This window comes from Saccopteryx bilineata, chromosome 2 (genome assembly GCF_036850765.1).
Source record: "Saccopteryx bilineata isolate mSacBil1 chromosome 2, mSacBil1_pri_phased_curated, whole genome shotgun sequence".
In the NCBI taxonomy this organism is placed as follows: Eukaryota; Metazoa; Chordata; class Mammalia; order Chiroptera; family Emballonuridae; genus Saccopteryx; species Saccopteryx bilineata.
Window position 1 is genome coordinate 164,760,159 of NC_089491.1, and position 27,809 is coordinate 164,787,967.

At 41.5% G+C, this 27,809-nt stretch overlaps 1 protein-coding gene across 1 annotated transcript in view; it reads right to left on the minus strand.

Moving 5' to 3' along the window:
- LEKR1 (leucine, glutamate and lysine rich 1) overlaps nt 1-27,809 on the minus strand; it is a 230,207-nt gene that overhangs the window by 28,191 nt on the left and 174,207 nt on the right. Inside the window, 1 exon segment of the mRNA XM_066254409.1 lies at nt 23,341-23,434. Coding sequence (XP_066110506.1) covers nt 23,341-23,434 — 94 coding nt within the window.

Below are 27,809 nucleotides of genomic sequence, written 5' to 3' on the forward strand. Positions count from 1 at the left end.
ATTGTCACTGTAACTTCCCCTGGTGGGGTTATAACTAGTTCCAGTGGGGGTCCTGATAAGGATTAAATAGGATGAAACATCTGTGTAAATATATAGCATGAGTAGGGATTCCATAGTCCGTGGAGATTACTTTTATGCTCCGACCCCTCACCTCCACCACAGAATCTGCACCAAATGATTTTGTGCTCTGGCGCTCTGCACCACCAGAAACCATAACTCACTCCTTCCCCAGAAGGAGTTTCCATTTTCAGACAGCAGTAAGCATTAGGCACTTTTTCCTTTAGCTGAGCCAACATCAGTCCCTGTGGTTTTTAAGCACTGGTTTTGGCTCTGCTTACTGGAGCAAGAGAGAGAGTCCCAGAGTCCTTAGGGCCTGGGAGTTCCTCTGGTGGGATCAGAGAAGGGGGCCAAGTAACAAGCTGTCTCTAGATTTACACTGTGCCATGATTATAAATTCTAAGAGGGCATTAATGACACATAATTTGGAAGTAAAACTGTCAAACCTGACTTACTGTGACTCTGGGTTGATGTCACTATATGAAGAGAAGAGATGTAAATCTGAATTTCTCAAATGAACATGAAAACAGAGTACCAGGAAACAGAAAGTTTACTAAGAAGGTTTGTGGGAAGTCCTTTAAATTAAATAGAAGACCAAATACAATATGGAGTCATTGGTTTTATTGTACTGGGTATAGGTCTGAGCATTTGCTCCAAGGCAAAACTACTATATTTATACTCAATGCAAGAAGTTATTTTGGCTGTCTCAAAATAAGTTTCTGGATTTGGGGTGGGGGGAGGATCATTTAGAAACATAATAGGATTATTCAGATATGTTGCTCTTGCATTGCTAAGGAAAGAAAAGTCTTAGGGACACTCAGATAAAAGAACGGATGTTCTTCTAAATTACAGGTACTTACAACCACTTGCCTCCTACTAGCAATTTAGGAACTTCACAGGTGTCTCCAATAAAGTGTCTGAAGCAGAAATACAACCCATCTGTGAGGCAGGTGTGTTAGGCTTGCTTGCTGGTTTACTGGCTGCAAGCCCTTAGCCTGATTGGTGTGTGAGCATGTAGCAATGCCACATGTGTATGGCCTATATAAGGCTATGGTGCTTGTGCTGAGGGGGATTGCAGATGGCGGATTGCCTGCCCGCCACTGTGAGGGGCTGTTTTACCTGTATGTTTGCCTGAGAGGTGGTTTCCTCTGCCTGTGTGCTTGTCTGCCATTGTGAAACTTTATAAAACAGAATGGTCCTAATGCTTTCTGGCTCCACAGTCTCTTTACTGTCTGCCAGAACCCAATGTGGACCTGCCTGGCCCCCACCACCAGTACTTCCTCTGGCACTGTGAGCAGGATTTGAAGCAGATTGGTATGGAGTCACGGACGACCTTGAGGGGTGGGATAAAGGAATGGCTGTTCCAATGGCTCTCCTGGTGGGGATCATGGCCTGGGTGTTTTTTTACAATCCTGTGAGAAGAAACTAAGAGCTCTGTGTGAGAAACTGAGTGAGGTCGAAAGCTCCAGGATGAGCTGCATACTGAGCATCAGCGATTGCATGAACTGGAGCAAGTGCTGAAGAAGGAGGCTGAATGGGTTTGGGAGTTGCAATTTGTCCTGGAAGTAGAATGTTGGAAGCAGCAGTTGTTAGAGGAACAACTGCAGATTCAGCTTCAGGCTGAGAGCTGGCAGCCGCAGGAGCTGAAATTAGAGCTGTTCCAGTGGAGTAGCTCTGAGTTGGCTCGAGCAGGTGTTTCCAGCTCCTCTTCTGAGGATGAGGAGTCTTGGGTTGAAGCTGCCATCCACACACTCAGAGCTTGGCCACTGGTCATCCAGAAGGTAAAAGCCCAGCAGCAAAGAGTACCTACTGAGCCCCTGGTAGGCTTGCTGTGATTGTGGGACATAGGGTGGACAGCAGTGGTAGTCAACTTGGTTCCTACCGCCCACTAGTGGGTGTTCCAGCTTTCATGGTAGACGGTAGCAGAGCAACCAAAGTATAAATAAAAAGATAGATTTAACTATAGTAAGTTGTTTTATAAAGATTTATTCTGCCAAACTTAGCAAAAATTCGACATAAAGTGGTGATTAATAATTATTACATGCTTTAACTTGCTGTAACTCTGCTTTATAAATTTTATAAAGTAAAGTTACTTCCCTACTTTATAAATCACCATTACTGTGGAACGGGTGGGCAGTTAGAAAATTTTACTACTAACAGAGATATACAAGTGGGCAGTAGGTATAAAAAGGTTGACTACACCTGGTGGAAAGCATCATGCTCTCTGGGGCAGAGGTGGAGAGGTTGGCCACCATTGCCATGTGCTCCTCCTTGGGGCAGCGTCTTCAGAGCTGCCATGATGGCAGGGATGGGGAAGAGGCCTGAGGCCCTTTGTGAACCTAGTTGCCTGTAATGGACCTTTACCTTGGTGATTTGCACAGACAGCTGGGCTGCCTATCATGGACTAATCTTGGACTGTGACTATGAGAGACTATAATGGGGGCACAGCCATGGCACCTGTGGAAGCCTTCCTGTACCAAGAAGCTGCTCTCACCCAGTTGTAGAGATGTACCAAGGACACTTTTTGGTTTCAACAGACATGGCTCTAGGCTGTACAGGCTCCCTACCTATGATGGGTGGCCTTGTTGGCACCGTGGGTGGGGAGTTGATGGAAGGTCTCCAGTTAACTCCTTGGGCAGATGTAATGCCGGCAACTGAGGCCAGGCAGATTCACACTGTATTCAAGCAGACAGAGAAACTGTGGAGCCAGTAAGGGTTGGGTCATTTCATTTAATAAAGTCTCACAATGGCAGACAAGCACACAGGCAGGGAAAACCGCCTCTAGGGCAAAACGGCCCCTCACAGCAGCGGGCAGGCAATCCACACATCTGTGATTCTCAATCTCTCTTGAATGCAAGCACCCATAGCCCTATATAGGCTATGCACACATGCTTCTGCCACATACTCATGCACTAATCAAGCAAAGTACTTACAGTTGGTATACCACCAGCAAGCCTAACACAGGTGCCCCACCGCAGAGTGCTCAGGGAGACATTGTGAAGGGCACCTTTGTAGTTGTCAGTTTTGGAATGTATGTCACGTACCTATTGTGAGGTGAATAACTCCAATGGGTAATGGGGTGGAATGTGGGGCAGCCGTGTTAGGCTTGCTCGCTGGTGGTGTACTGGCTGCAAGTCCTTTGCCTGATTAGTGCATGAGCACATGTGCATAGCCTATATAAGGCTGCAGGTGCTTGCGCTCCAGAGAGATGAGTGATAGGGGATTGTGAATGGTGGATTGCCTGCCCACCACTGTGAGGGACCATTCTTGCTGTTTGTGTGTTGGAGAAGAGGTTTACCCTAACTGTGTATTTGTCCGCTGTTGTGAGACTTTATTAAACAGAATGGCCCAACCCTTTCTGGCTCTGCAATTTCTCTTTGTCTTCCCAAATCCAATGTTAACCTGCCTGGCCTCGGCCACCAGCAAACCTCTTAATGGTTTCTCAATGCATTAGTGTAAAATTAAAAGTCCTCTATATGATCTTCTACAGGGTCACCACCAGTCTATATCACACCTTTGTGTGAATTAACAAAGCACCCCTTCCTTAGATAGCACAGCCTCACGCCTGGCACAGTACTTGGTGAGCAGAGCACAGGCTGAATTCCAGCCCCTTCCTCTCCCTTGGCCAGGACCCAAACACCGTCTATGATAGTCCTGAGTTTCTCCAGGATAACTTTCACCACTTTTCCCATTTGACCACTGTGCTCATGCCACACTGGGTTAGGTAAATCAAGAATGCGTGAAAGAAGAAATCAAATGCAAAACATTTGGAAAGACTGAAAGGTATAACAAGAATTAATAGCCCACAAGATACCTTGACACTTAAAAAAAAAAAAGGCTGCCTGACCAGGCGGTGGTGCAGTGGACAGAGCGTCGGATTGGGATGCGGAAGGACTCAGGTTCAAGACCCCGAGGTCACCAGCTTGAGCGCGGGCTCATCTGGTTTGAGCAAAGCTCACCAGCTTGGACCCAAGGTCTCTAGCTCAAGCAAGGGGTTACTCAGTCTGCTGCAGCCCCATGGTCAAGGCACATATGAGAAAGCAGTCAATGAACAGCTAAGGTGTGGGAACGAAAAAACTGATGATTGATGCTTCTCATCTCTCTCCATTCCTGTCTGTCTGTCTGTCCCTATCTATCCCTCTCTCTGACTCCCTCTCTGTCTCTGTAAAAAAAAAAAAAAAAAAAAAAAGGCAAAACAAGGTGTCAACAGCCAGAAGGAAAGCGGGGGTGGGGACTAGGTGGCAGTGGGCAAATGTGGGGGGAATGGAGATGGAAGGAGACCTTGCTCGGGGAGGAGGGCACATGTGCAGTGTGCAGATGGTGTTATATTGAGTGGTACTCTTGAAACCTGTATGGTTTTGCGAATCAATGTCATCCCAATTAATTCAATTAATTTAAACAAATCCTAAATAACATGTTTTAGAATCTGAAGAAAAATGTGTGCTGAAGTACTAAAATATCAGTTGTTCAAAAAAGTTCTTTGTGTGGTTAATTGATAGAACCAAATAGTTATTTCAGGACAAAAAGACATCGTCCAAAATATGGACTAATTACTAAAATTAAAAATGCACTCAAACTAGGTAGCACAAGACAAACTGTAAGTTAGACGACAGAAGGATTTTAGAACTTTTTAAAAAAGTTCTTTTAATTTATTATGGAAAGAGGTCAGTTAGAAAATCAGTAAAGTCCCTTGATGAAGAAGAAACAAAGGAGAAGCATTCAGGGAAAGGGGGTGGCTGACTGTTTGAATGAGTAGAATGTTCTGTACTCCCTGAGTCAGGAAAAAAGGAGATCTTCTTACCCTTGAACTATTCCTTGGAATGAACTTTTGTGGGTAAAGAGAGACAGATGGAAGATAGGGGAAAAAAGCACTGTAAATAGAAGAGAGAAGAGGGATTTACTATTACTGATTTGTTTTTTAATTTTCACAATCTAGGAAAGAGAAGCAAAGTGATAAGCGTCAGGTGGCAATCCTAAACATTTAAGGATGCTGCCCAGAGCCGTCTGCATGTGCTGACACTGTAGCGCATGGAGGACACTGCTCTTCCTCCATGATCTGAATAGCTTGGATTCAACAATGAACCTACAAACACAATGATTTGCCTAAGCCAGTACATTATTTGTCATTAAGAAGATGAATTCATCTAAATTGTCATGTTTCTGTGTTGTTTTTTACATGTTGATAGGCGCTGTTTGTTGAAAATATACTGCTCAAAAAAAGTAGGGAATATATTATAGCTTCATATTCATTTTTGAAATATCCCCTACTTTTTGCAAGCAGTATATCCTACATGGCAGGACTTATGTTTATGCAAAACAAATGAATTTAGTGATGATGCATATAGAAAATACAAACCTCTTTATATAACTTATAGTAATTTTGATGATTATGAAGAAATTCTGATTTTACTCAAAAGCATAAATATCATATGAGCTGAAGAGTTACACAAAGTAAAATTACAGATCTTGTGTATACTTTCTAGGTTTTAAATATTTTTAGTTTTTATTTATCCAACTCTCCTCTAGCTTAAACTCTATCTCCTCCTGATGCTTCCAGAGCATTTTGACTCTGCTTTTTAAAGTTCTTTTGTATTTGTTATTGAAATGCATAATTAGTGTTAACATGTGTCTAATATTGATATGCAAAATATTGTCTTGTCACTAATTATTTTTGAAGTGAGATCTTTTTGGTTGATTTGGATATTTTCTCATTTCCACAAATACCATGTTATAACATAATCACTTATCATGTGATGATCCCTTTAAAGCCAAAGGAATTTCAGATGTCAAAGTAGAAATAAGATCATTTGTTTATATTTAATGTACATGCATTATTTAAAAATATATATCCCCTAAAAATAAATTATTATGCTATTTTTCAAGTGTTAAAAATAAATACTGATTGAAAGCTAATAGTTCAGATTATTTCTGAATTAATTACTGAATAAATATATTTATAAAAGTAGATAATTATTTTAATACACAGATGTTGCAGTAAAAAAAATGCTAAGGAATCAAGAATAGGTCCTGCCAAGTAAACTTAGGACAGACTGTTCACTGTGCACCTCTGAGTGTACAAGCTATATGGTATAGTGTAGGACAGTTTTCAGCTATTAACTCATTTAATCCTTACAATCCTTGAAAGAACATATAAAAATTATTATTCCCACTGTCTAGATTAAGAAATAGTTTTACAGCCTGACTGGCTGTGACGCAGTGGATTGAGCATCGGCACGGGAGGCTGAAGTCCCAGGTTCAAAACCTTGAGGTCACAGGCTAGAGCGTGGGTTTCTGGCTTGAGCTCAGGGTTGCTGGCTTGAGGGCAGATCATCGACATGATCTCAAAGTGGCTGACTGGAGCCTAAAAGTCACTGGCTTGAGTTCAAGGTCGTTGGCTTAAGCAAGGGGTCATTAGCTTGGCTGGAGGCCCCCCAGTCAAGGGAGGTATAAGAAGCAATCAATAAACAATTGAAGAGCCACAGCTATGAGTTGATGCTTCTCATCTCTCTCCTCGCCCCTCCGTTCTTATCTCTAAATAAATTAAATGCTTTTACCAAGGTCATGTAGGTACTATAAGGTGGAAAGGGTGCATATACTCAGATGTTTCTGGTGTACTCTGTAGCTCAGTGTGTTCAGTTTTTCCATGCCTCTCACATGTGTTAAAAGAACAGTGGTTATAGGCATGGGTTAGGAGTTCATTTAGTTTCAAAATACCTGAAGCTTCTGGTCAAGATGGAAACTTAGGTATACATGAGGTACTCACATCCTCTCACAATTACATTAAAATTATAAAATTATAACTAAACCACAGAATAACCATCACTCTGAGCTGCCTAAAATCTAGCTGAACAGAAATCCTACAACTAAGGATATAAAGAAGCCACAGCAAGCCTGGTGGGAGGGGCAAGGACATGGAATGAGCTTCTCCCACACCCATGTGTGGCAGATAAAAATTGGGTGGGATATCTCAGCTGCGAAGGTAACCCCTGAGTAGTGGTCCCAGCCCCACATCAGGCACCCCAGCCCAGAGTTACAGTGCCAGAAACAGAAGTCCCTATAACTCTCCAACAAAGCCGGCAGGCTGGTACCATATCTGAGTCTCCATCAACCTGGCTAACGCCTTGCCCTGATGACCCTGCCCCATCAACTTTCAGGTCTGTGTCCTGTGGCTTTTCTGTACAAATGGCCTGTTGTAATGCTGGTGGCTGAGGCCAGGCAGGTCCACATTGGATTCAGGCAGATGGTAGAGAAATTGCAGAGCCAGAAAGCATTGGGCCATTTCATTTAATAAAGTCTCACAATGGTGGACAAGCACACAGGCAGGGAAAACCTCTGCTCCAGCAAATAAACAGCAAGACTGGCCCCTCACAGTGGCAGGCAGGCAGTCCACAATTTACCATCCACAATCTTTCTGAGCACAAGCACCCACAGCCTTACAGAGGCCACACACACATGGCACAGCCATGCGCTCCAATCAGGCAAAGTGCTTGCAGCCGGTAAACCCGAGAGCAAGCCTAATGCAGCTGCCCCCTACCTGTCTTGGCTCATACTTCACTTTCCTAGTCTCTTAAACAAGCAGCATTGGCATGCTCTGCAGCTCTCACTAAGTGGCTCCAGGCCTGGCCCTACCAGCAGCAGGCCCTGGTTCACAGCTTGGCCTCTCCTGAGCACCTCCAATCACAGAACAAGTAGCTTTCATCTGCAGGTTGCTTTGTAGCTCAGGCCAGGTAGCCCTGGGCAGAACACAGGTGGCAGCTGGCCTTGGCCTGCACCCTCCAGTAGGTCCCAGAGCCAGTGCACCCAGTGGACAGCTTCAGTCTACACTGAAGTACCACTCTGGCACCTCCATAAGTGACACATTTAAGGGGCAGATTCAGTGAGCACCAAAGCCCCACTAAAGTAAGTCCTGCTGTGTGGAGTTGGCCCCTGCACATACTAGCTTCCATGGTGGTTGCAGCCAGTCCTTACAGCTGATCAGTCTGCGGTCAATCCCTCCTATTGACATGCCAACAGCAATCAAGGCCCAACTACTCAGTCTACATGGGGTAGTGAGTGGGTGCACCTGGTGTGCCCAGCTCAGGTGATCAGGCAGGCTGTGCACTGGACCCTACAGAACACCTAGTACTACAGCCACATTCTTACATCCGGGAGACAGAGCAGCTTGACCTAATTGTCAGGGTCAAGGAGCCCCTTGGGAGGTAAGGTGGTGCTGAGTGAAAAGAATGCACGAGGAGTCAACATGAGAGAGAGAAAGTTACAGAAGCTGCTACACACTTTATTTCCCAAGGCCAGTTTTATACCATGCAGAATTCACACATGCACAACTCCCCTTCTACTAAAGTGAACTATAGATAAGGCAGCAGGTTATACAACTGTGGGAGCAGCTGTGCATGCGCCCCCACTGCCGGGTCATGTCTTTAGCATAGCTACTGCACAGGCACTCTGGGCTACAACTCATAGCTGGGCTTTCACACTCTACCCCCTAGAGTTCAGGGCCCCTGGCCTTCTCCCTCAGGGCACTCCTTGGGACCAGAGACCACAACAGCAATAGAGGGAAAAACAGGCTACTACTAGTCTCCCTGCTATGTCTGCTAAAATAAGCAAGGCCCATCAGCATGCCGTTCCCAGGCTCTCCCACCAGTGGGAGACAGGGTCCTCTAACAGAGCCCGGATGGCTGACATTTCAGCATCCATCTCCTGCAAAGCCTCTCAGAGCTGCTACTGATTGTCAGGGATATACACGCAGCAGTCCACATACACGAAGGTACAAGTACCACCCTGCACTGCAGTGAGCAAATCTAAGGCCATGTGGTTCTGCAAGACCACCTTCCGCATCTGGGTAGTCTCATCAAGGAGGAGACTCAGGGAGTGGCGAGTGACATTCAAGGTTTGGGCTACTACGTGTTGGGCCAACGCCTCAACCTGCAATTCTACATCAGTAGTGTCACCCCCACCCCTGGTACAAAGAGAAGAGGATAAAACCACCAAGCTCTCTTCTCCCTATGCCAGAGGTGATACACAAGGTCCCAATTCTGGGACTTTTGTGGCAATGTCTGTATCACCTTGCCATAGATAAACAGATGACCCCAAGCACAGCAGCCAGTCCAGTGAGCCAGCAGGTAGGGCCAGCTATACCTGCCAGAGACCCACAACCCGTCTCCTGGCAGAAAATCTGTAGGCTTTATACCTACAAGCTTTCTCTGATCCCATTCATGGTTTGTGGTGGGAGACACTGTCAGGTTGGCACACAAGTCTGTGGGCAGCCAGTCCACAGTGCGGTTGGGATCACTGTCATTGAGCTGCTCTATACAAAAAAGGGGCTGCCTGCAAGGGCTCCACATGAATGCCTGCCACCCACCCCAGACATTATACACAGCTTTCCCCAGCCAGGGTGGTTCATTGTGGCAAGAGTTCCGGAGATGCGTTGCAATAGTCCATCAATGCGCGTTCCACTACAGACTCATGCAGTGGGTGTTCCAGGAGCACCACTCAGTCCAGTTCTGGGGGGAGGCAGGGGCGACACACCAGGGAAGCCCTTCTGCCATCACTGCAGGTAGCTCAGTGCAAATCCAGCAGTGGGACATCTGATTCACTCACGCAATAGCGTGGGCCCAGAACATGAGACTGTGGCCAGCAGTCAACCTGGATGATATGACAGAGCAGAAAGTGAAACCATCATAGGCAAGTCCTGTCCCTCAGGGAGAATGCAAACCACCCTTGTCCTGTGAGAGAATGGTGGCGGGTGTTGAAGGGCCTCCCAGTCCATGATTCCAGACTTGTGCACCTGCAGTTGGAGGAGGGGCTCACTAAGAGCTGCTGTGTACGAGGGTACAGGCCACAGTCTTATGGTGCCACACTTCTCAGAAGGGAGGAGGGAGCTGTAGTGGGCAGAGCTGCTTGCACCTCCACCAGCCACTTGGTGATCCAGGGTGCAAGGGTCAAGCCTTTCTCTAGGCCTGCCCCCCAGGTTCTAGCAACACTACCCACGGAGACCCCTCTGCCTCTAGTCTCCATAGCCAGTTCCATTTTTTTTCCATCCCAGGGCCACTGTGGATGGGGCCAGTAGCACTAGAGCTCCATCCCATACCTGTATATGCAGGTCCATGGATCCAGAAGGGGTCCCTTTAAGGTGACGAGTTGCCCCTTCCAGAACCGGATTCAGAGGGCCTTTCCTGTTCAGCCAGCTGCCCTGTGATGGGAAGCGCCACTTCCACTGCTTTCCTGAGGGCACCAGTGCTCTCAGCTTCTCCTTCAGCAGCCCGTTGAAGTGATCGGTCATGCTGGCAGCTTGAAGGTGGTATGGCACACGCAACTTCCAGTGCAAGTCATTGTCCTTAGCCTGCCTCTGGGCAACTTGCTCAGAAAAGGGAGTCCTTTGGTCACTAGCAACTGCTAGTGGGCAGCTGTAGGCCACTGAAAGGCCCTCTAAAGCCTGTATGGTATGCTCCTGATCAACCCTGGCTATAGGGTAGGCATTAGCCAAGCTGATGGTAGTATCTACTGCTGTGAAGATGTACCGGACTCCCCGGTCTTCTGGTGATGGGGCCTATGGAATCTACTTGCCATGACTGCAGTGGCTTCTCCTCCCTACATGTCTGTTCTGGGGTGGTAGCCAGGCACCAGCCCTGTGGGTATAACTACACCTTCTATGGGCACTGCCTCACAGCCTCTGCCCGGGACACAGCCAGTCCCCAGCCCTGTGTAACAAGGCCCATTGTATGAGCCTCACATGCCCCAGCTTCTTGTGCAACCATACCACAATCGTGGCTGACTGTGGGGTCTGCACGGTTGCTCAGACTCATGCCAAGGCATCTGCAGTATCATTACCAGGTGCCTGCAAGGGTCTGTACCCAGAAACATGGTAAATCGTGGCTCCTTCCTGTAAGCCATGCTTCCACAGGTCCTGCCACATCTCACCCACAGAGGTTGGTGGCCAGTCAGCCAATCCTGAGTAGCCAAACAGGCAACCACAGCATCAGGCCACGGTACATAGCCCATCTGTCTGTGCAGATGTTCTGCTTTTCTCATCAGGACCAGCCATACTGCTCATAGCTCAGCCCAGTGACTGGATTGTCCTGTGCCTGCCTCAAACCAAAAGGTCTCTGTTTGAGGCAGCAAGGCAACTGCCGTCCACATTGGCAGCTGCCCTTATAGGAGCCATCTGTGTGCCATGCTTCCACAAGAGAGGCAGCTTCCCCTGCTGGTACAGACTCTCCTGCACTTCATCTATCCCATTTCTCTGTTACAAACTATATTGATCCCAGCAAGGAGTGCAGCTCTTGTGTCAGAAGACTAGACATGAACTGGGCCCATTGTTCCAGAAACGCACCCCACTTGGCCCAGGTGAGAGTCTGTGCTACCCCACTTCAAGGGCTTGTACCCCAAGGATGAAGCCAGCCTTTGATCAGATATGTGGTCAGCATTGTGACTGGTGGTGGCGCTGTGATACTCTCACAGGCCAGCAAGGCAGCATACATTGCTGCCAACTGCCTCTCAATGAGGGAATAGCATATAGTGGCTCCCTTCTACACCTGGGACCAAAAGCTAGTGGGCATCTTTCAACTACCCTGCTTTTGCCAAAGACCCCATCCAAATTCATTCTCCTCAACTTGGACCATCAGCAGGAATGGCAGGGCCAGGTCTACTACCCATAACATCTAGGCTTGTGCCACCGCCCGCTTGGTGGCACTGAAGGCATCCTTTGCCTCGGGGTCCAGTCCCAGGGCTCACCCTTCCAGGTCAACCGATACAACAGTGTGGCCAACAAGGCCAAGTGGGGCATGAAGGTTCACCAGTACCCTAACAGACCTACATAGCTCTGCAACTGTTTCACAGTCTCTGGTCGGGGGTATGCTTGAATTTTGTCAATCACCACCTCAGGCATAACCTTTGTCTTACCTGACCAAACAACACCCAAGAACTTGACAGAGTATCCAGGTTCCTAGACCTTGTCCTCATTGATGGCCCACCCCCGGCCCATCCAGGCTTCTCAAAGACCTTGGGCTGCCATTTAGAGGTCTGCAAGAGAATCAGAGCTTAGTATCATGCCATCAATGTAGTGGAACAATCACACTGTTTCAGGGTGGTTCCATGTGGCCAAATCTTGGGCCACCAGGCCATGACACAGAGTAGGGCTATGCAAATATCCCTTGGCAATGCTTGAAATGTCCATTAACAGCCTTCTCACGTAAAGGCAAACTGCTCTTGATGAGCAGCATCAATGTCAATAGAAAAGAAAGCATTAGCCAAGTCCACTACATAGTGGTATCAGCCTAGTTTCACCGACAACTGATCCATCAGTTCATTAATGTCCGGGACAGCAGAGTGCAAAGGCAGGGTGACCTTGTCCAGCTCTCAGTAATCCACTGTCCTACACCAGGAACCATCAGGCTTCCAGACAGACCACATGGGAGAATTGTACGGGTTGTGTGTCGGCCAAATGATCCCAGCTTCCCCCAGCTTTAAAATGGTCCAGCCAATTTCCTCATGTCCTCCTGGCAGGTAATACTGCTTCACTGACACAACTCAGGTCACGTAAGGGAGGTGCAGGGGAGCATGGCGGGGATATCCTCTCATCACTGTCTTCACCACTCATACCGGCAACCAGAATTCTCCTTGGGTGGTACTTACAACCAGTCCAGTTAGCATATCCACCCCCAGGATGTATTCTGCAATAGGGGATATATAAACTTCGTCTGCCCTAGGAGGCAGTCTGCCAATCCCCATAGTCACGGTGGTCTTACAAACCCATATCTGGCACCCCTCCCCATAGCCCTCTATGGTTGCCAAGTGTCCCTGGAATAGGTCTGGGTTGCCAAACATCAAAGTAGAGTCTGCACCTGTGTCCACCAAGGCAAGGACATGCTGGACATTGTGGGGGGACTGATAAATGGTTAATTCAACATGAGGTCTCCAGCAGGCAGATAATAAACTAGAGTTGGCTTGCCACTTGTAAATCATGCCACAGCTGACAACACCTAATCCACAGGAGCCCGCTGTTAGTCCCGTGTGTCAGAGCAGCACTCTCCCTCCCCTTCCCGTCTCCCAGCTGCAGATTCTTGCTTGTTTGTACTGGGGAGGACTGACCTTGAAGATGCATGTTCCTGTTGCCCAGGTGCTGCTCCAAGCTCTCCTCCTTGCACTGTAGCCAAGCCACCGGGCCCGCCCCTTCCCTGAGGGCTGCCGGGGCATCAGGCTCCAATTGCTCCAAAGTTCCCAGATCCCCTCCAGCCGGGGATGGGCTGTCCCCCAGTCCTCTGCCAGATATGCTGCTACTTGAGACCATAACAAGTTTAGGGGCCAAAATTCTGCCCGCTCTCCCTAGGCCTGTGTCTTCATGGGGGTGGGGCGTTCCCTGCACCACTCATCTCATTTTGAACACCCTGCTCACTGTGCCACTTGTCAAGGTCAGAGGTTCCCTTAAGAGGTAAGGCGGTGCTAAAGGGAAAGAATGCACAAGGAGTTGACACAAGGGAGAGAAAATTACAGAAGCTGCTACACACTTTATTTCCCAGGGCCATTTTTATACCATGCAGAAGAATTCACACATGCATGACCCCTCCTTCTGATGAAGTGAACTATAGATAAGGCAGCAGGTTATACAATTGTGGGAGCAGCTGCGCATGTGCTCCCACTGCCGGGTCATGTCCTTTGCAATAGCTACTGCACAGGCCCTTGGGGCTCTAGCTCATTGCTGGGCTCTCACACTAACAAACAGAAACAAACACAAGGAGGCTGCCAACACGAGGAGACAAAGAAACATGTTCCAAATGAAAGAACAGAACAAAACTCCATAAAAGGAAATAAACAAAATGAAGACAAGCTATCCACCAGATGCAGAGTTCAAAACACTGGTAATAAGGAGGCTCAATGAATTTAGGGGAAGAGTAAATGAACTTAGTGAGAACTTCAACAAAGACAGGAAACATAAAAACAGGAAAGGTTTTTAAGAAGAAAAATAAATAAAAGTGTGAATAATAAAATGGCAATAAATACATTGCTCACAGAAATTAGGGGATCAGGGAGTGTGTTGTACTTTCAGCCTTTTGTATACTGCATTTTCACCAATGAAATAAAAGTTGGTTTTGCATCTCATTTGCATAATTGAACAACTTTCTTTGACTTGTCGTATGCTTTTCTGATTTATATTTTTGTGACAGAGAGAGAAAGAGAGGGACAGATAGGGACAGACAGACAGGAAGGGAGAAAGATGAGAAGCATCAATTCTTTTGTTGCAGCTCCTTAGTTGTTCATTGATTGATTTCTCATATGTGCCTTGACCGGGGGGCTAGAGTAAATCAAGTAACCCCTTGCTCAAGCCAGCGACCTTGGGCTGAAGCTGGTGAGCTTTGTTCAAACCAGAGGAGCCGGTGCTCAAGCTGACAACCTCGGGGTCTTGAACCTGGGTACTCCACGTCCCAGTTCAGCGCTCTATCCACTGCACTACCGCCTGGTCAGACCTAATGTTCTTGTTTAATAAAGAAAAGGAAATGCTTCTTTTATCACTTCATATTAATTTTGAAATATCCCCTAATTTTTGTGAACGGTATCTGTCAATAATTGAATCTAAAAACCAAAGTAAATGAACAAGCGAAACAGAAACACTCACAGATACAGAGACTGTCTAATCAATGGGCTGCACACTTGAAACTACTATAATATTTATTCTATGTCAACTATAGTTGAAAAATTAAAAATTATTTAAAGTAAAAATAATTTGAAAATTTTTTCAGATAACTTTCTGTTAATGAATTCTAATTTAATTCCATTATAGTCAGAGAAAATATTTTGTATTACTTAAATCCTTTTTAATTTATTTATTTTAGGATATGTCCTGTGTTCACTTAAGAAGAATGTCTTTCTGCTGTTAAATGGAGAATTCCATAAATATCAATTACATCATGTTTGTTAATTCTGTAGTCCCCCCTTATCATTAGAGGATACATTATAAGACCATGTGATCTCTCAAAATAACTTGATGTACTATGCTCACTTTTTCACTTGAAGCATTTTATGGCTTCTCTTTGAATTGCCAGCAACACTATTCTGTCCTTTCAGTCATTATTAAGCAAAATAAGGGTTACTTAAATATAAGCACTGCAATATTAAAACAGTCCATCTGATAACAGAGACAGCTACTAAGTTACTGTCAGGTGGGTAGCATTTGCCCTGTGAATATGGTGGACAAAGAAATGATTTACTTTCTAGGCTGGATAAAGTAGCCTGGTGTGAGATTTCATGACACTGCTCATAATCATGTGCTACTTTAAATTATGAATTGTTTATTTTCTGAAATTTCCCATTTAATACTTTCAGACTGGGGATGACCACGGGTAACTGAAGCCACAGAAAGCAAAACCACAAATAAAGGGAGACTAGTTTAGTGTTTTTCAATATCTGTTTTAATTATCAATTATTATACTATTTTCCATGGCATAATATCCTTACTGATTTTCTAGATACTTTTCCATCAATTTTTGAGAGAGGACTATTGACATCTCTGATTCTAATTATGAATTTCACCATCCTTTACTTTTATTTGTTGAAATATTTTTTTATATTAAAGTACACTTCTTGTAGGCCACATATAGTAGAGTCTTACATTTTTATTCAACATGACAATATTGGTCATTTAATGGGGATATTTAGACCAGGTTTGTCAAACTTTGGTCATAGACTAAATTTGGCCATGCCCAGTTGTACTGTCTATGGCTGCTTTTTAGCTACAATGGCAGAGTTGAGTGGTTGCACAGAAACTATATATTTCACAAACCAAAAACATTTACTAACTGGTCATTTACAGAAAAATTTTGTTGACCCCTGATTTAGAACCTTTATATTTAATTTGATTATTGATATGATTAGTTCTAACTCATCTTACTATGTTTTCTATTTGGTCCATCTCAGTTTTTTTCTCTTTTTCTGTCTTCTTTTGGGTTGTTTTTTAATTCAATTTTATTTCCCTTACTGGCTTATTAGCTATAACCTTTTTATTTTTCTATTTTTGTATTTGCATTAGGGTTTATAGAATATCTATTTAACTTTATGCAGTCTATTTTGTAGTAAGATATTACTTCATGTATTGTATAAGAATCTTACAATAGTATACTTTCATTTTTCCCTTCCCAGTCATTGTGCTATTGCTGTCATATATTTTGTTTCTATGTGTTATAAATGTCATATTAGATTATTAATATTTTTGCTTCAATAGTCAATTATATTTTAAGGTATTAGTAATAAAAATAAAATCTTTAAAGCAATCAAAAATTAAAAGGCATATAGAGAGGGGAAAGAAGGATAACAGCATATTTTTATCAGAAACAATGCAAGCAGGAAGACAATAGAACTCAAAATACTTAAAGAATGTCGGGCATGAGTTGCTGATCTAGAACTGTGTAGAAAGTGAAAATATCTTCCAAATATGAGAGTGAAACAAAGACTTTTTCAGAAATACAAAAGTTGAAAAATATATCACCAGCACACAAAAACTATAAGAAATATTAAAAAAAAGCTCTTTAGTCAGAAGGAAAATTATACTAGTTGGAAATATATATCTATACAAAAGAAAGTAGAACACTAGAGATGGTAGCAATGTGAGTAAATATATGTTTTTGGGGGGGTTTTGGTGTGTGTTTTTGTTTGTTTTGGCCTTCCTTCAGTGCTGGAATTGACTATTTCTTTTTTATAATTGATTTTAATGGGGTGACATTAATCAATCAGGGTAATAGGTTCAGAGAAAACATCTCCAGGTTATTTTGACATTTGATCATGTTGCATACCCATCATCCAAAGTCATATAGTCTTTCGGCACCTTCTATGTGGTTTTCTTTGAGCCCCTCGCCACCCTCAGCCTCCCCCCCCCCCAGTAACCACCACATTCTTGTCCATGTCCCTGAGTCTCATTTTTATGTCCCACCTATGTATGGAATCATACAGTTCTTAATTTTTTCTGATTTACTTATTTCACTCAGTATAATGTTGTCAAGGTCCATCCATGTTGTTGTAAATGATCCAATGTCATCATTTCTTTTGGCTTAGTATTCCATAGTATATATATACCACATCTTCTTTATCCAATCATTTATTGAAGAGCTTTTTGGTTGTTTCCATGTCTTGGCCACTGTGAACAATGCTGCAATGAACATGGGGCTGCCTGTGTCTTTACGTACCAGTGTTTTTGAGTTTTGGGGGTATATACCCAGTAGAGGGATTGCTGGGTCATATAGTAGTTCTATTTTTAATTTTTTAAGGAACCACCATACTTTCTTCCATAGTGGTTGTACTACTTTACATTCCCACCAACAGTGGACAAAGGTTCCTTTTTCTCCACAGCTTCTCCAACACTTGTTATTACCTGTCTTGTTGATAATAACTAATCTAACAGGTGTAAGGTGGTATCTCATTGTAGTTTTGATTTGCATTTCTCTAACAGCTAATGAAGGTGAGCATCTTTTCATATATCTTTTGGCCATTTGTATTTCTTCCTGGGAGAAGTGTCTGTTCATGTCCTCTTCCCATTTTTTTTTTTATCTTAAGATTTTATTTATTTATATTTTTTTATTTTATTTATTCATTTTTAGAGAGGAGAGAGAAAGACAGAGAGGAGAGAGAAGGGGAGAGGAGCTGGAAGCATCAACTCCCATATGTGCCTTGACCAGGCAAGCCCAGGGTTTCGAACCGGGGACCTCAGCATTTCCTCTTCCCATTTTTTTATTGGATTGTTTGTTTGTTTGTTGTTGAGTTTTATGAGTTCTTTATAAATTTTGAATATTAGGTCTTTATCTGAGCTGTTGTTTGAAAATATCATCTCCCATTTAGTTGGCTGTTTTGTTGTCAGTTTCTCTTGCTGTGCAAAAGCTTCTTAATCTGATGTGGTCTCATTCATTTATCTTTGCCTCCACTTCCCTTGCCTTTGGAGTCAAATTCATAAAGTGCTCTTTATAACCAAGATCCATGAGTTTAGAACCTATGTCTTCTTCTATGTACTTTATTGTTTCAGGTCTTATATTTAGGTCTTTGATCCATTTTGAATTAATTTTAGTACAAGGGGACAAACTGTAGTCGAGTTTCATTCTTTTGCATGTGGCTTTCCAGTTTTCCCAGCACCATTTGTTGAAGAGGCTTTCTTTTCTCCATTGTATGTGGTTGGCCCCTTTATCAAAAATTATTTGACCATATACATGTGGTTTTATTTCTGGGCTTTCTATTCTGTTCCATTGGTCTGAGTGTCTATTTCTCTGCCAATACCATGCTGTTTTATCATGGCTCTATAATATAATTTGAAGTCTGGTATTATAATGCTCCCAGCTTTGTTTTTTTTCTTTAGGATTGCTCTGGCTATTCAGGGTTTTTTTATAGTTCCATATAATCCTGATGATTTTTTGTTTCATTTCTTTAAAAAGTGACATTGGAATTTTGATGGGAATTGCATTAAATTTGTATATCACTTTGGGTAATATAGTCATTTTGACTATATTTATTATTCTTATTCAGGAACAAGGATTATTTTTCCATTTCATTGTATCTTTTTTGATTTCCCCTAACAATGCTTTGTAGTTTTCATTATATAGGTCCTTTACATTCTTTGTTATGTTTATTCCTAGGTATTTTATTTTTTTGTTGCAACCATGAAGAGGATTGTTTTCTTGAGCTTATTTTCTAATGTTTTATTGTTGGCATATAGGAAGGCAATGGACTTTTGTATATTAATTTTGTATTCTGCGACCTTACTGTATTGGTTTATTGTTTCTAGTAATCTTTTTGTGGAGTCTTTGGGGTTTTCAATGTACAATAATATCATATCATTTGAAAAAAGTGAAACCTTTACTTCTTTTTTCCCCAATATGAATGCCTTTTATTTCTTTCTCTTGTCTGATTGCTCTGGCTAGAACTTCCAGCACTACGTTGAATAAGAGCAGAGAGAGTGGACAACCTTGTCTTATTCCTGATTTTAGGGGAAAAGTCCTCAGTTTTATGCCATTTAATATGATATTAGCTGATGGTTTATCATAGATGGCCTTTATTATGTTGAGATATTTTCCTTCTATACCCATTTTGTTAAGTGTTTTAAACATAAAATGATGTTGTATTTTATCGAATGCCTTTTATGCCTATAAGATCATATGGTTTTTGTTCTTTGTTTTTTTTTTATTTTTTGTATTTTTCTGAAGCTGGAAACGGGGAGGCAGTCAGACAGACTCCTGCATGCGCCCGACCGGGATTCACCTGGCATGCCCACCAGGGGCAATGCTCTGCCCATCCGGGGCGTTGCTCTGTCACGACCAGAGCCATTCTAGCACCTGGGGCAGAGCCAAGGAGCCATCCCCAGCGCCGGGCCATCTTTTGCTCCAATGGAGCCTCGGCTGCAGGAGGGGAAGAGAGAGACAGAGAGGAAGGAGAGGGGGAGGGGTGGAGAAGCAGATGGGCGCCTCTCCTGTGTGCCCTGGCTGGGAATCGAACCCAGGACTTCCGCACGCCAGGCCGATGCTCTACCACTGAGCCAACCGGCCAGGGCCTTCTTTGTTTTGTTGATATCGTGTATTTGATTGAACCATCTCTCTCCTCAGCTTAAACGTGTCTGCCCTAGCCCAGCTTTTTCTACGCCCCCAGTCCTTGTTTTCTCTCAGTTACAAGTGAAAGCAGCCCTTGCTCAGGTTGCTCAGGTCAGTGAAGAAAGCGAAATACTCTTTTCTCCATTTTATTTCCTTCAGAGTGGATTATATATTCAGTCACCTTTTTGCCCAATCGTACCTTTGTATGATGTATGTGTATTTCAGATGCTCCTGAGCTTGTTTTTCTGTCTCTAGTTGTTGAATTTGTTGAAGCTTTAGGGAGAGGTATTGGGAGCGCTCCTCATGGTGCCATTTTTCTGACGTCATTCCAACTATTTCTTAAAGCAAAGTCTTTCCCCCTTCATTTTCACTATTAATTTAATTGCTCAGCCAGAAAGTAAGGTTTCATTTGTTTTAACTATTTGTTTTAATAAGATCTAAAAATGAGGTCAATAGTGCAATTCTAAAATGTTCATAAATGTGATATCTTAATAATAATCTAAGAAAATACTTGGTAGGATTTTTTTTATGGCACTCCGAAGTGATAGCCAAAAAGTGACTCACTTATTGCAAGCATTCTGGCTATAGGAAATTTTTTAATTACAGACTTTTCACTGAATAGTAACACCATTGTGTATTTGGAACCAATTTTAAATGTTCAGCATGAACATTAATTTCCTTTCTCCGTATGAAAGCAACACTTCAAATAAAAATCAATGACAATTAGTAAACATGCAGTTATTTTAAAATATGCCATCTTTGTTGCATAGCAACTATTGATTTTATTATGTGCTTTTTATGTACTCTAAAATAATTAAGCATAGGCACAAATCGCTGTGTACTTTTTATATCTTAAAAGCATTTAAGGTATAAAGTTTATTCTAATATGTAAATTATAAATTTATAAAGAGAACATTTCATTCCTACACAAAGGCACAGTGACCCAAGAAAGGGCTGACAATGTTATATCAGTGATTCTTCTCAACAGAGAACTTTTAGGGAACTTTTTATTCATAGTTTCAATAGCTAACACAGCCAAGACATAATTATAATATTTTGGCTTTCCTGGTCTGAATCTTGATTAACCACTAGCTAAATTATAAAATTTAGTAACAAGAAGTCATGTCCTTTCAACAAAATAAAATATCCATTTATATTATAGAAAACTATACCTGCCAAAATACATCTAAGATGTAATTAATTTATTAAAAAGATATCATGGTCTTAATAAGAACTTACAGAGTGTTATATAAATTTATTTTTATCATCAAATTATCTTAGCATAAAGCAAGAATATAATACTTTTACATGGTCAGATGCTAACACTAATTTGGTCTACTCACTGTGTTAACACCTCTGGGACAGTGTACAGTGAGCAATTGTATTAGAGTGGATCATGAAAGCAGAGAGTTCTCTAGTAGATTGTATCTGAAGTCCTTCATGGGGTGTGACTGAGAGATGAGAAACACAAGCAAAGACTAGAAAGTTCATTCTATCAGTCTAAGAATAGCTAAGGAGTTTGAAGGAAAGAAAAGACCTTTAAATCTCTATCCACATTAGTGAACAGAGTGAAATTTCTCAAAGTTTCTCAGTTAAAGATGAGACAGTTACAATATTTCTTCATATATCTTGCCAAACTGTTCTTGCAAAGGTTTCTGTAATGTCCAATTCCTTAAAGAGTATGAAAGGCTGCATCTCACTAGGCCTTCAGCCCAGTGCAAAAACCACACTCTATTAACTGGATGTGTGATAAACAATCTCTCATTGTTTTAATTTGCATTTTTTTATTTGTTAGTTAAGTTCATCATCTTTTTGTATTTTTCAACAGGATTAGTAAAGACGGGGGAAGTGAATAAGAATATATTGAGTACAATGAGGCTGTTAAAATTAGGAAGAATTAAATAAGTGTGAGCTTTAGAGAAGAAGAAAAGAAAAATATCATGCTACAAAATAAGAATAAGACAGAACAACTTGGCCCTGGTCGGTTGGCTCAGTGGTAGAGCGTCAGCCTGGCGTGCAGAAGTCCCAGGTTCGATTCCCGGCCAGGGCACACAGAAGAAGCGCCCATCTGCTTCTCCACCCCTCCCCCTCTCCTTCCTCTCTGTCTCTCTCTTCCCCTCCCGCAGCCGAGGCTCCATTGGAGCAAAAGATGGCCCGGGCGCTGGGGATGGCTCCTTGGCCTCTGCCCCAGGCGCTAGAGTGGCTCTGGTCGGGATAGAGCGATACCCCGGATGGGCAGAGCATCGCCCCCTGGTGGGCGTGCTGGGTGGATCCCAGTAGGGCGCATGTGGGAGTCTGTCTGACTGCCTCCCCGTTTCCAGCTTCAGAAAAAAAAAAAGACAGAACAACTTTAGTTTATATTTTCAAATTTAATTTTGCCCATATGAAACTGTTATTATAGTGATCATTTTTGTTACAGCCTGGCTGCACTCTCCCTGAGGGACAAGGGAAGAAGGACTGATTTATAGCGGACCAGAACTGGCTGAGTATGACTAACAGTGTGAAGACTGGAAATGAAAGTGACAAATTTATAACTGACTTGTGACAGCAACAATACCTAAAAGGTAGATGACATCTGGTAGATGACAGAGTGGGGGATTTCAGGTGGAGATGATAGTTTGAAAATGGCCACTGCTTCTGCTTCAGGTTACAAGTTGTAGTCCCCCAAAACAAGAATCTGATAATAATCAAACAGGATGTCAGGGCTGCAATCAAGCAATCTGAATTTCAGTAGTCAGCTCTCGTTCTAGATGCAAATATAAGTCATATTTAGAAAACCAAGGTAGAGGTTAGTGCTAGGGATAGGTACTGTTGGGGGAAAAAAAAGATGTGTTTCAGTACCTTATGCAGGATCAGGCCCAGGGATCAAACAAGTAGTATTAGAAGTTTATCCCAGGGAGATGATGGCGGTAGCCTCAGTGACTAGAGCTGTGCATGGCCTGAGAAGGTAGGAGTTACGGTTCTTTTAAATATTACATACTTGTATTCTTTAAAATTAACAAAGTAATATATATTCATTGTTGAAATTTTTAAAAATATAGAGAAGTTCAAAGAAAAAAATCGATGCAATTTTTTTATACTCTAAAAACAAACATTTTCTTTGTAAATAGTAAGCTAATACTTATTCTGTTTACACAACCAAAAGTCCATAATGGAATAATTTTAAGTCATCTTCCATTCTCTTATATTACCTTCTTTAAAGCAGAGAAATTATTAGAATCAAGTAATAGTTCCCTGCTTTTAAAGATGTAGTCAAATGCAATAGGATAGGATAGAGCTGAAGGGAAGGGGGGAGGGTGCTAGAGGGAGGGGACAAGGGAGATGTTGAGGGGAATACAGGGGAGGGGGGATGCTTTCGGGGCAACACAAGAATCTATGTAAACACAATAAATTAAAATCAATTAAAAATAAAGATGTAGTCAAATGCACATTCTATTACTTTTGGGGGAAAAAGGTAAGTATTTAAAAATAAAAATTATGTTTTACATGAGAACTAACGGTTATCTTAATCTTACAAGATTTCAAATTCTGTTTTACCTTTTTATTCCAATTACATGGTGTAATTTTTTGGAAAAGACATATATCATAACTATTTTTGGTCTAGAAAATTCCAGAAGGAATCAAATGTGTGTACAGAAGCAAAGAAATCTATCTGGAATAGTCTTCTGGCAAGTGAACAGAACTTTTAAAAAGCAAATAAAACACATGCTGATGAAAATTACACTATCATTACCTTCTCCCTCCAGTTATCATAACTCAGTAGCTTCTGTCGAAGGATTTCCTACAGCTGCTTGATGCTTTTCTGATGTGAAATCAGCATCAATTCCCTGAAAATCATAAACCCTACAAATGAATCAAAACTCAACCCCTAATGCTCTTACGAAGTTGCACATCTTGGCTCAAAGAATATAATTTCACACTTAGTCTTTTTATTCTCTTTAGAAATATATATACTGCTACTGGATATGATTTTAACTGTTAAAAGCAATTTATAAGCATTGCATATAAGGTAAGTATTTTCTCAGGCTTAATTTTTGTGTAATAAATAATGTTATTTTTAAAAAATATTTTATTTATTGATTTTTAGAGAGAGGGGAGAGAGAGAGAGAGAGAGAAGGGGAAGGAGCAGGAAGCATCAACTCCCATGTGTGCCTTGACCAGGCAAGCCCCAGGTTTCAAACCGGCAACCTCAGTGTTCCAGGTCGACGCTTTATCCCACTGCGCCACCACAGATCAGGCCTAAATAATGTTATTTTGCATGAAATAGTAACAACACATATGGAATCACAAATATAATAAAATGTTATACATTGTGGTTCTAAAGTTTATGACAAAATTCTATCCCTAAACAATATATTTTTTTAAGGAAAATATGTTGGGATATGCCATAGATTTAGCACATTTGTGGTTTCTGCTAGATTTATTTTTCTCTTATCTCAAATGCTGATAGGAACAAACCAAATTGAGTAGAGGGTAATGTCTAAGATGTAGCCTGGTATAACACAAAACATGTTAAAAAATTGAAAACACAAAGAGTATTTTAATATTTTAATCCACATAAATGGATCTTAAAGTTTAATTTGTAACCTCTAGGTGGAAGTAATGTAGGTGATTCATAATAACCTTTCTTAGGGGCACTGAAATTAAGCCTTTGCCTATCACAAGTAGTGGCGTAAGCATGCTTGTTGATCAGGGTTCCTTTCTCTTTTCTATAATCATCATGACTCTTATTGTCTATGTAGATGATTCTTCTCCATTGCCTACTCCTCTTCCCAAGCCCTTTGTTTTCCATCACCAAGCTCTTCCTTTTAGCTTTGATCCTTTTTCTCAAATTTGTGATTCTCATAATTGCTATTAGATGTCTCTACCCTAGTAATTCATCAACACCAAAGATTTCACACATCTAAAAACAAACTCACCCGCTCTGGCCGGGTAGTTCAGTGGATCAAGTGTTAACCCAGCATACCAGAGGTCACAGATTCAATCCCGAGTCAGAGTATGTAGGAGAAGTAATCAATGAGCACACAACTAAATGAAACAACTAAGTGAAACAATGAGTTGATGCTTTTCTCTTTCCCTTCCTCTCTCAAATCAATGAAAAAAAATTTTAATTCACCATATTTTCTGCAATCTTGCCTTTCATTTTGACTTCTGAAAATCTTTCTTTAATAGTAAAAAATTTACTTAAAACCCCTGAGTTATCTCTGACTCTTGTTCTCCCTGTTCTACCACATCCATTCAATAACAAGTTCTAGATATTGTTTCCTCCATGTCAAACTATTTTTTCCCTTCCTTTCCTACTATAAACAACCTTGCTAAGGTTCTTTATCTTTAACCTAGAGTATTATAAGACTCTCAATTCATTTCTTAATCTCTAATCCAACAGGATAATATCAAAATATTATTAATTTTTTTACTATAATAAAAATTGTGCTTGCATTTCTAGTCTAGAAAATTTTAAGGACATACACACAAGAAGACACATTTAATTTCGTAACCTGGAGTATAAGTATCACTTGAGGGCAACTAATTTAAAAAACAAAACTCTCCAGACTTCTCTTTCCAGAAATGTGTTGGACTAGTACTTTGACTACTTTCCTACTGAAAATAAGTAAAATTATTTTATTATTTTAAAAATCTTAAAATCCATCAATGAGTGGGAACAAAAAGTGAAAAAAATACAGAGAACAAAACTCAAATGAAAGAATTGAAAAAGGGTATCAGTGGAAAACTACTGAAATCTGAATAAAGTCTATGTTAATTAGTTATATTACACCAATATTAATTTCTTAGTTTTTACAGAAAACTGGTTTTGCCATGGTTATGAAAGCAGAGCTAAAGGGAAACATAACCTCTCTGTACTGATGTTTCTATACATATAAAATTATTCCAAACTAAAAGTTAAAAAGAAATTAATGAAAAAATTCAAAAATAAGTAGAGCATTATCAAATTCAAGAGACAAAGGAAGAGTCTAAGAGGAAACTCACCTGAATAAAGTTGCATCTCAAAAAACTACTGTAAAGCCAGTAGCAGCGGCTGCCATCATAGCTGCCTGGCTCTTACAGGTTCACATTTGATTGAACAGACAGTAAAGAAACAGTGGAGCCAAGAACTGGTGGGCCATTTTCCTTTAATCCTAGCTCACACGGGCAAGTGAGTAAAAACACACAGCGGGAAACACCTGCATTTCCATTCAGGGCTCCTAAAAGCCATTGACTCATCTGAGTTTTCCTAGAATCAAAGGCTCCCACCTCTGTTTACCTCCATTTTGGTTGCCTCCTCTCCTCCACGTGGCCTCTCTCTCTCCCCTGGATCAACATGATCTCTCTAAAATGGCTTCCTAGTTCCTCTGTATAAAACTTTTTGGCGTGAAAGCCCTCCTCCAACTCATATTAGCACAACCAAGCCCCTTCCTAAGCAAGAAGGCAATCAGCTGCCCCAAGTGGGCAGTGGCCATCTTTAACAGAGTGAGCAAAATATATCTTATCTGCCCGACAGCTACTTAAAATGTATGTGTGAAATTCACATTCAACATGTGTAAAGTACAAATAATATCTCTTCTCAAGGTACAAAAAGAAAATTACTGATTTTGAATTTTGGTAGGTAGAAGGAAAAAATATAATTATCCTGTAAGAATTTATAAACAGAAACAACACTAATACAAATTTGTATCCTATGTTCCTATTACCCAAGTGGTCTCAGAAACTTCATGTTGAGAAGATAACTTACAGTGGGGCTAGGCTAACCTTGCCCTTTATGCCTATTAGGAAAAATATCAATATTTGGGGGAAAACTTATCTTAAGCCTGGAACTCAAAGAATTTCTACATATAAAATTATAGTTTTAAAAAATCAAAATAACTATTTTTTATTATATTAATTTTTTACAAAACTATTTTTTAAAAGTTAGTAGGAGGAAAATGAGCAGATGCAAGGACAGTATAATCAAACTCACAAATTCCAAAGTATTTAATTCTCAGATACAGAAAATAAGGATGCTTAATGCAGTAAAAAAACAAGAGTGACTTAAATGCCTAATTAAATTTGACAAAGAACCTAATTGAACTTGTAGAAATGACTGAAATTGAAAACTCTGTGAATGGTCTTGTAACATTATTCACAGCTGAAAAATGAAGTAATAAACTGAAAAAGATATTCAAAGAAATTACACAGAGTACAGTACAAGGAGTCAAAAATATAAAAATACAAAAGGAAGACAGAGTTGAAAAGATTTTATATATATCTATTCACCATTTCAGAAGCAAAGGAGAGAGAAACCAGGAGGAAGAAATATCTGAATATATTCCAGATTGATGGAAAACAATAACCCACAAATCTAGAAGCCCAATGGATTCTAAGTAAGATAAATAAAAATAAATCTTACACCTGAGCACTTGGTGGTGAAAATGAAGAACATCAAAATTAAAGAGATCGTAAAAGAAACTGAAGAGAAGAAAACTACATTATCCTCCAAGGAACCTAAACAAATTGAAAACCTATTTTCCAACAGAAACAAAAGAAGCCATCAAAATAATATGTCCAAAATTCTATGAGAAAATAACCATCAATCTAAAGTTGGGTACCTAGAAAGACTATCTTAAAGAATGAGGCTGAAATAAAATAGGTTCAGATTAATAAAATGAGTGCTTACCATCAGTTAAAGGACCTTTACTAAAGGAGCTCCAAAGAATAAGCTTTGCAGAAAAAAATATATGCAGAAGGAAAGACAGACATGCAAAAGAAATGGTAAGCAAAGTAACTAGCAAACACACAGGCAGGGAGGGCTTTTTGGGTGTTTGATCATCACAGATGTACAGGGTCCATTCTCTGAAGATGACCCTGAACTTCAGATTTAATGGTCTGTGCTCACTACTGAAAAATCCTTAGTAATTTTATCTTTGAATTTGTGCTTTATAAGGGAGGTCTGATGAGATCATTGAGTATGTGCCAGGGGCTTGGAACCTTAGCTCACACAAAGTTTTACCTCCTGCCACCTCTCTCACTCCCCAGGAATGTTCTCAATCCCCTTTCCCTGCTCCCTGCAGATTACCTGCTGCCTTCCTATGTTTCTGGAGGGAGACCAGCCCTGGATACAGGCCTGGGGAGGGATAAGATGGTCAAGTGTGCTTCCTGTGCTGAGTCATGCGGCAGGACCTTGGGTGCCTGTGAGAGCATGCATTCACCCCGTGATTTCCCTGTGCC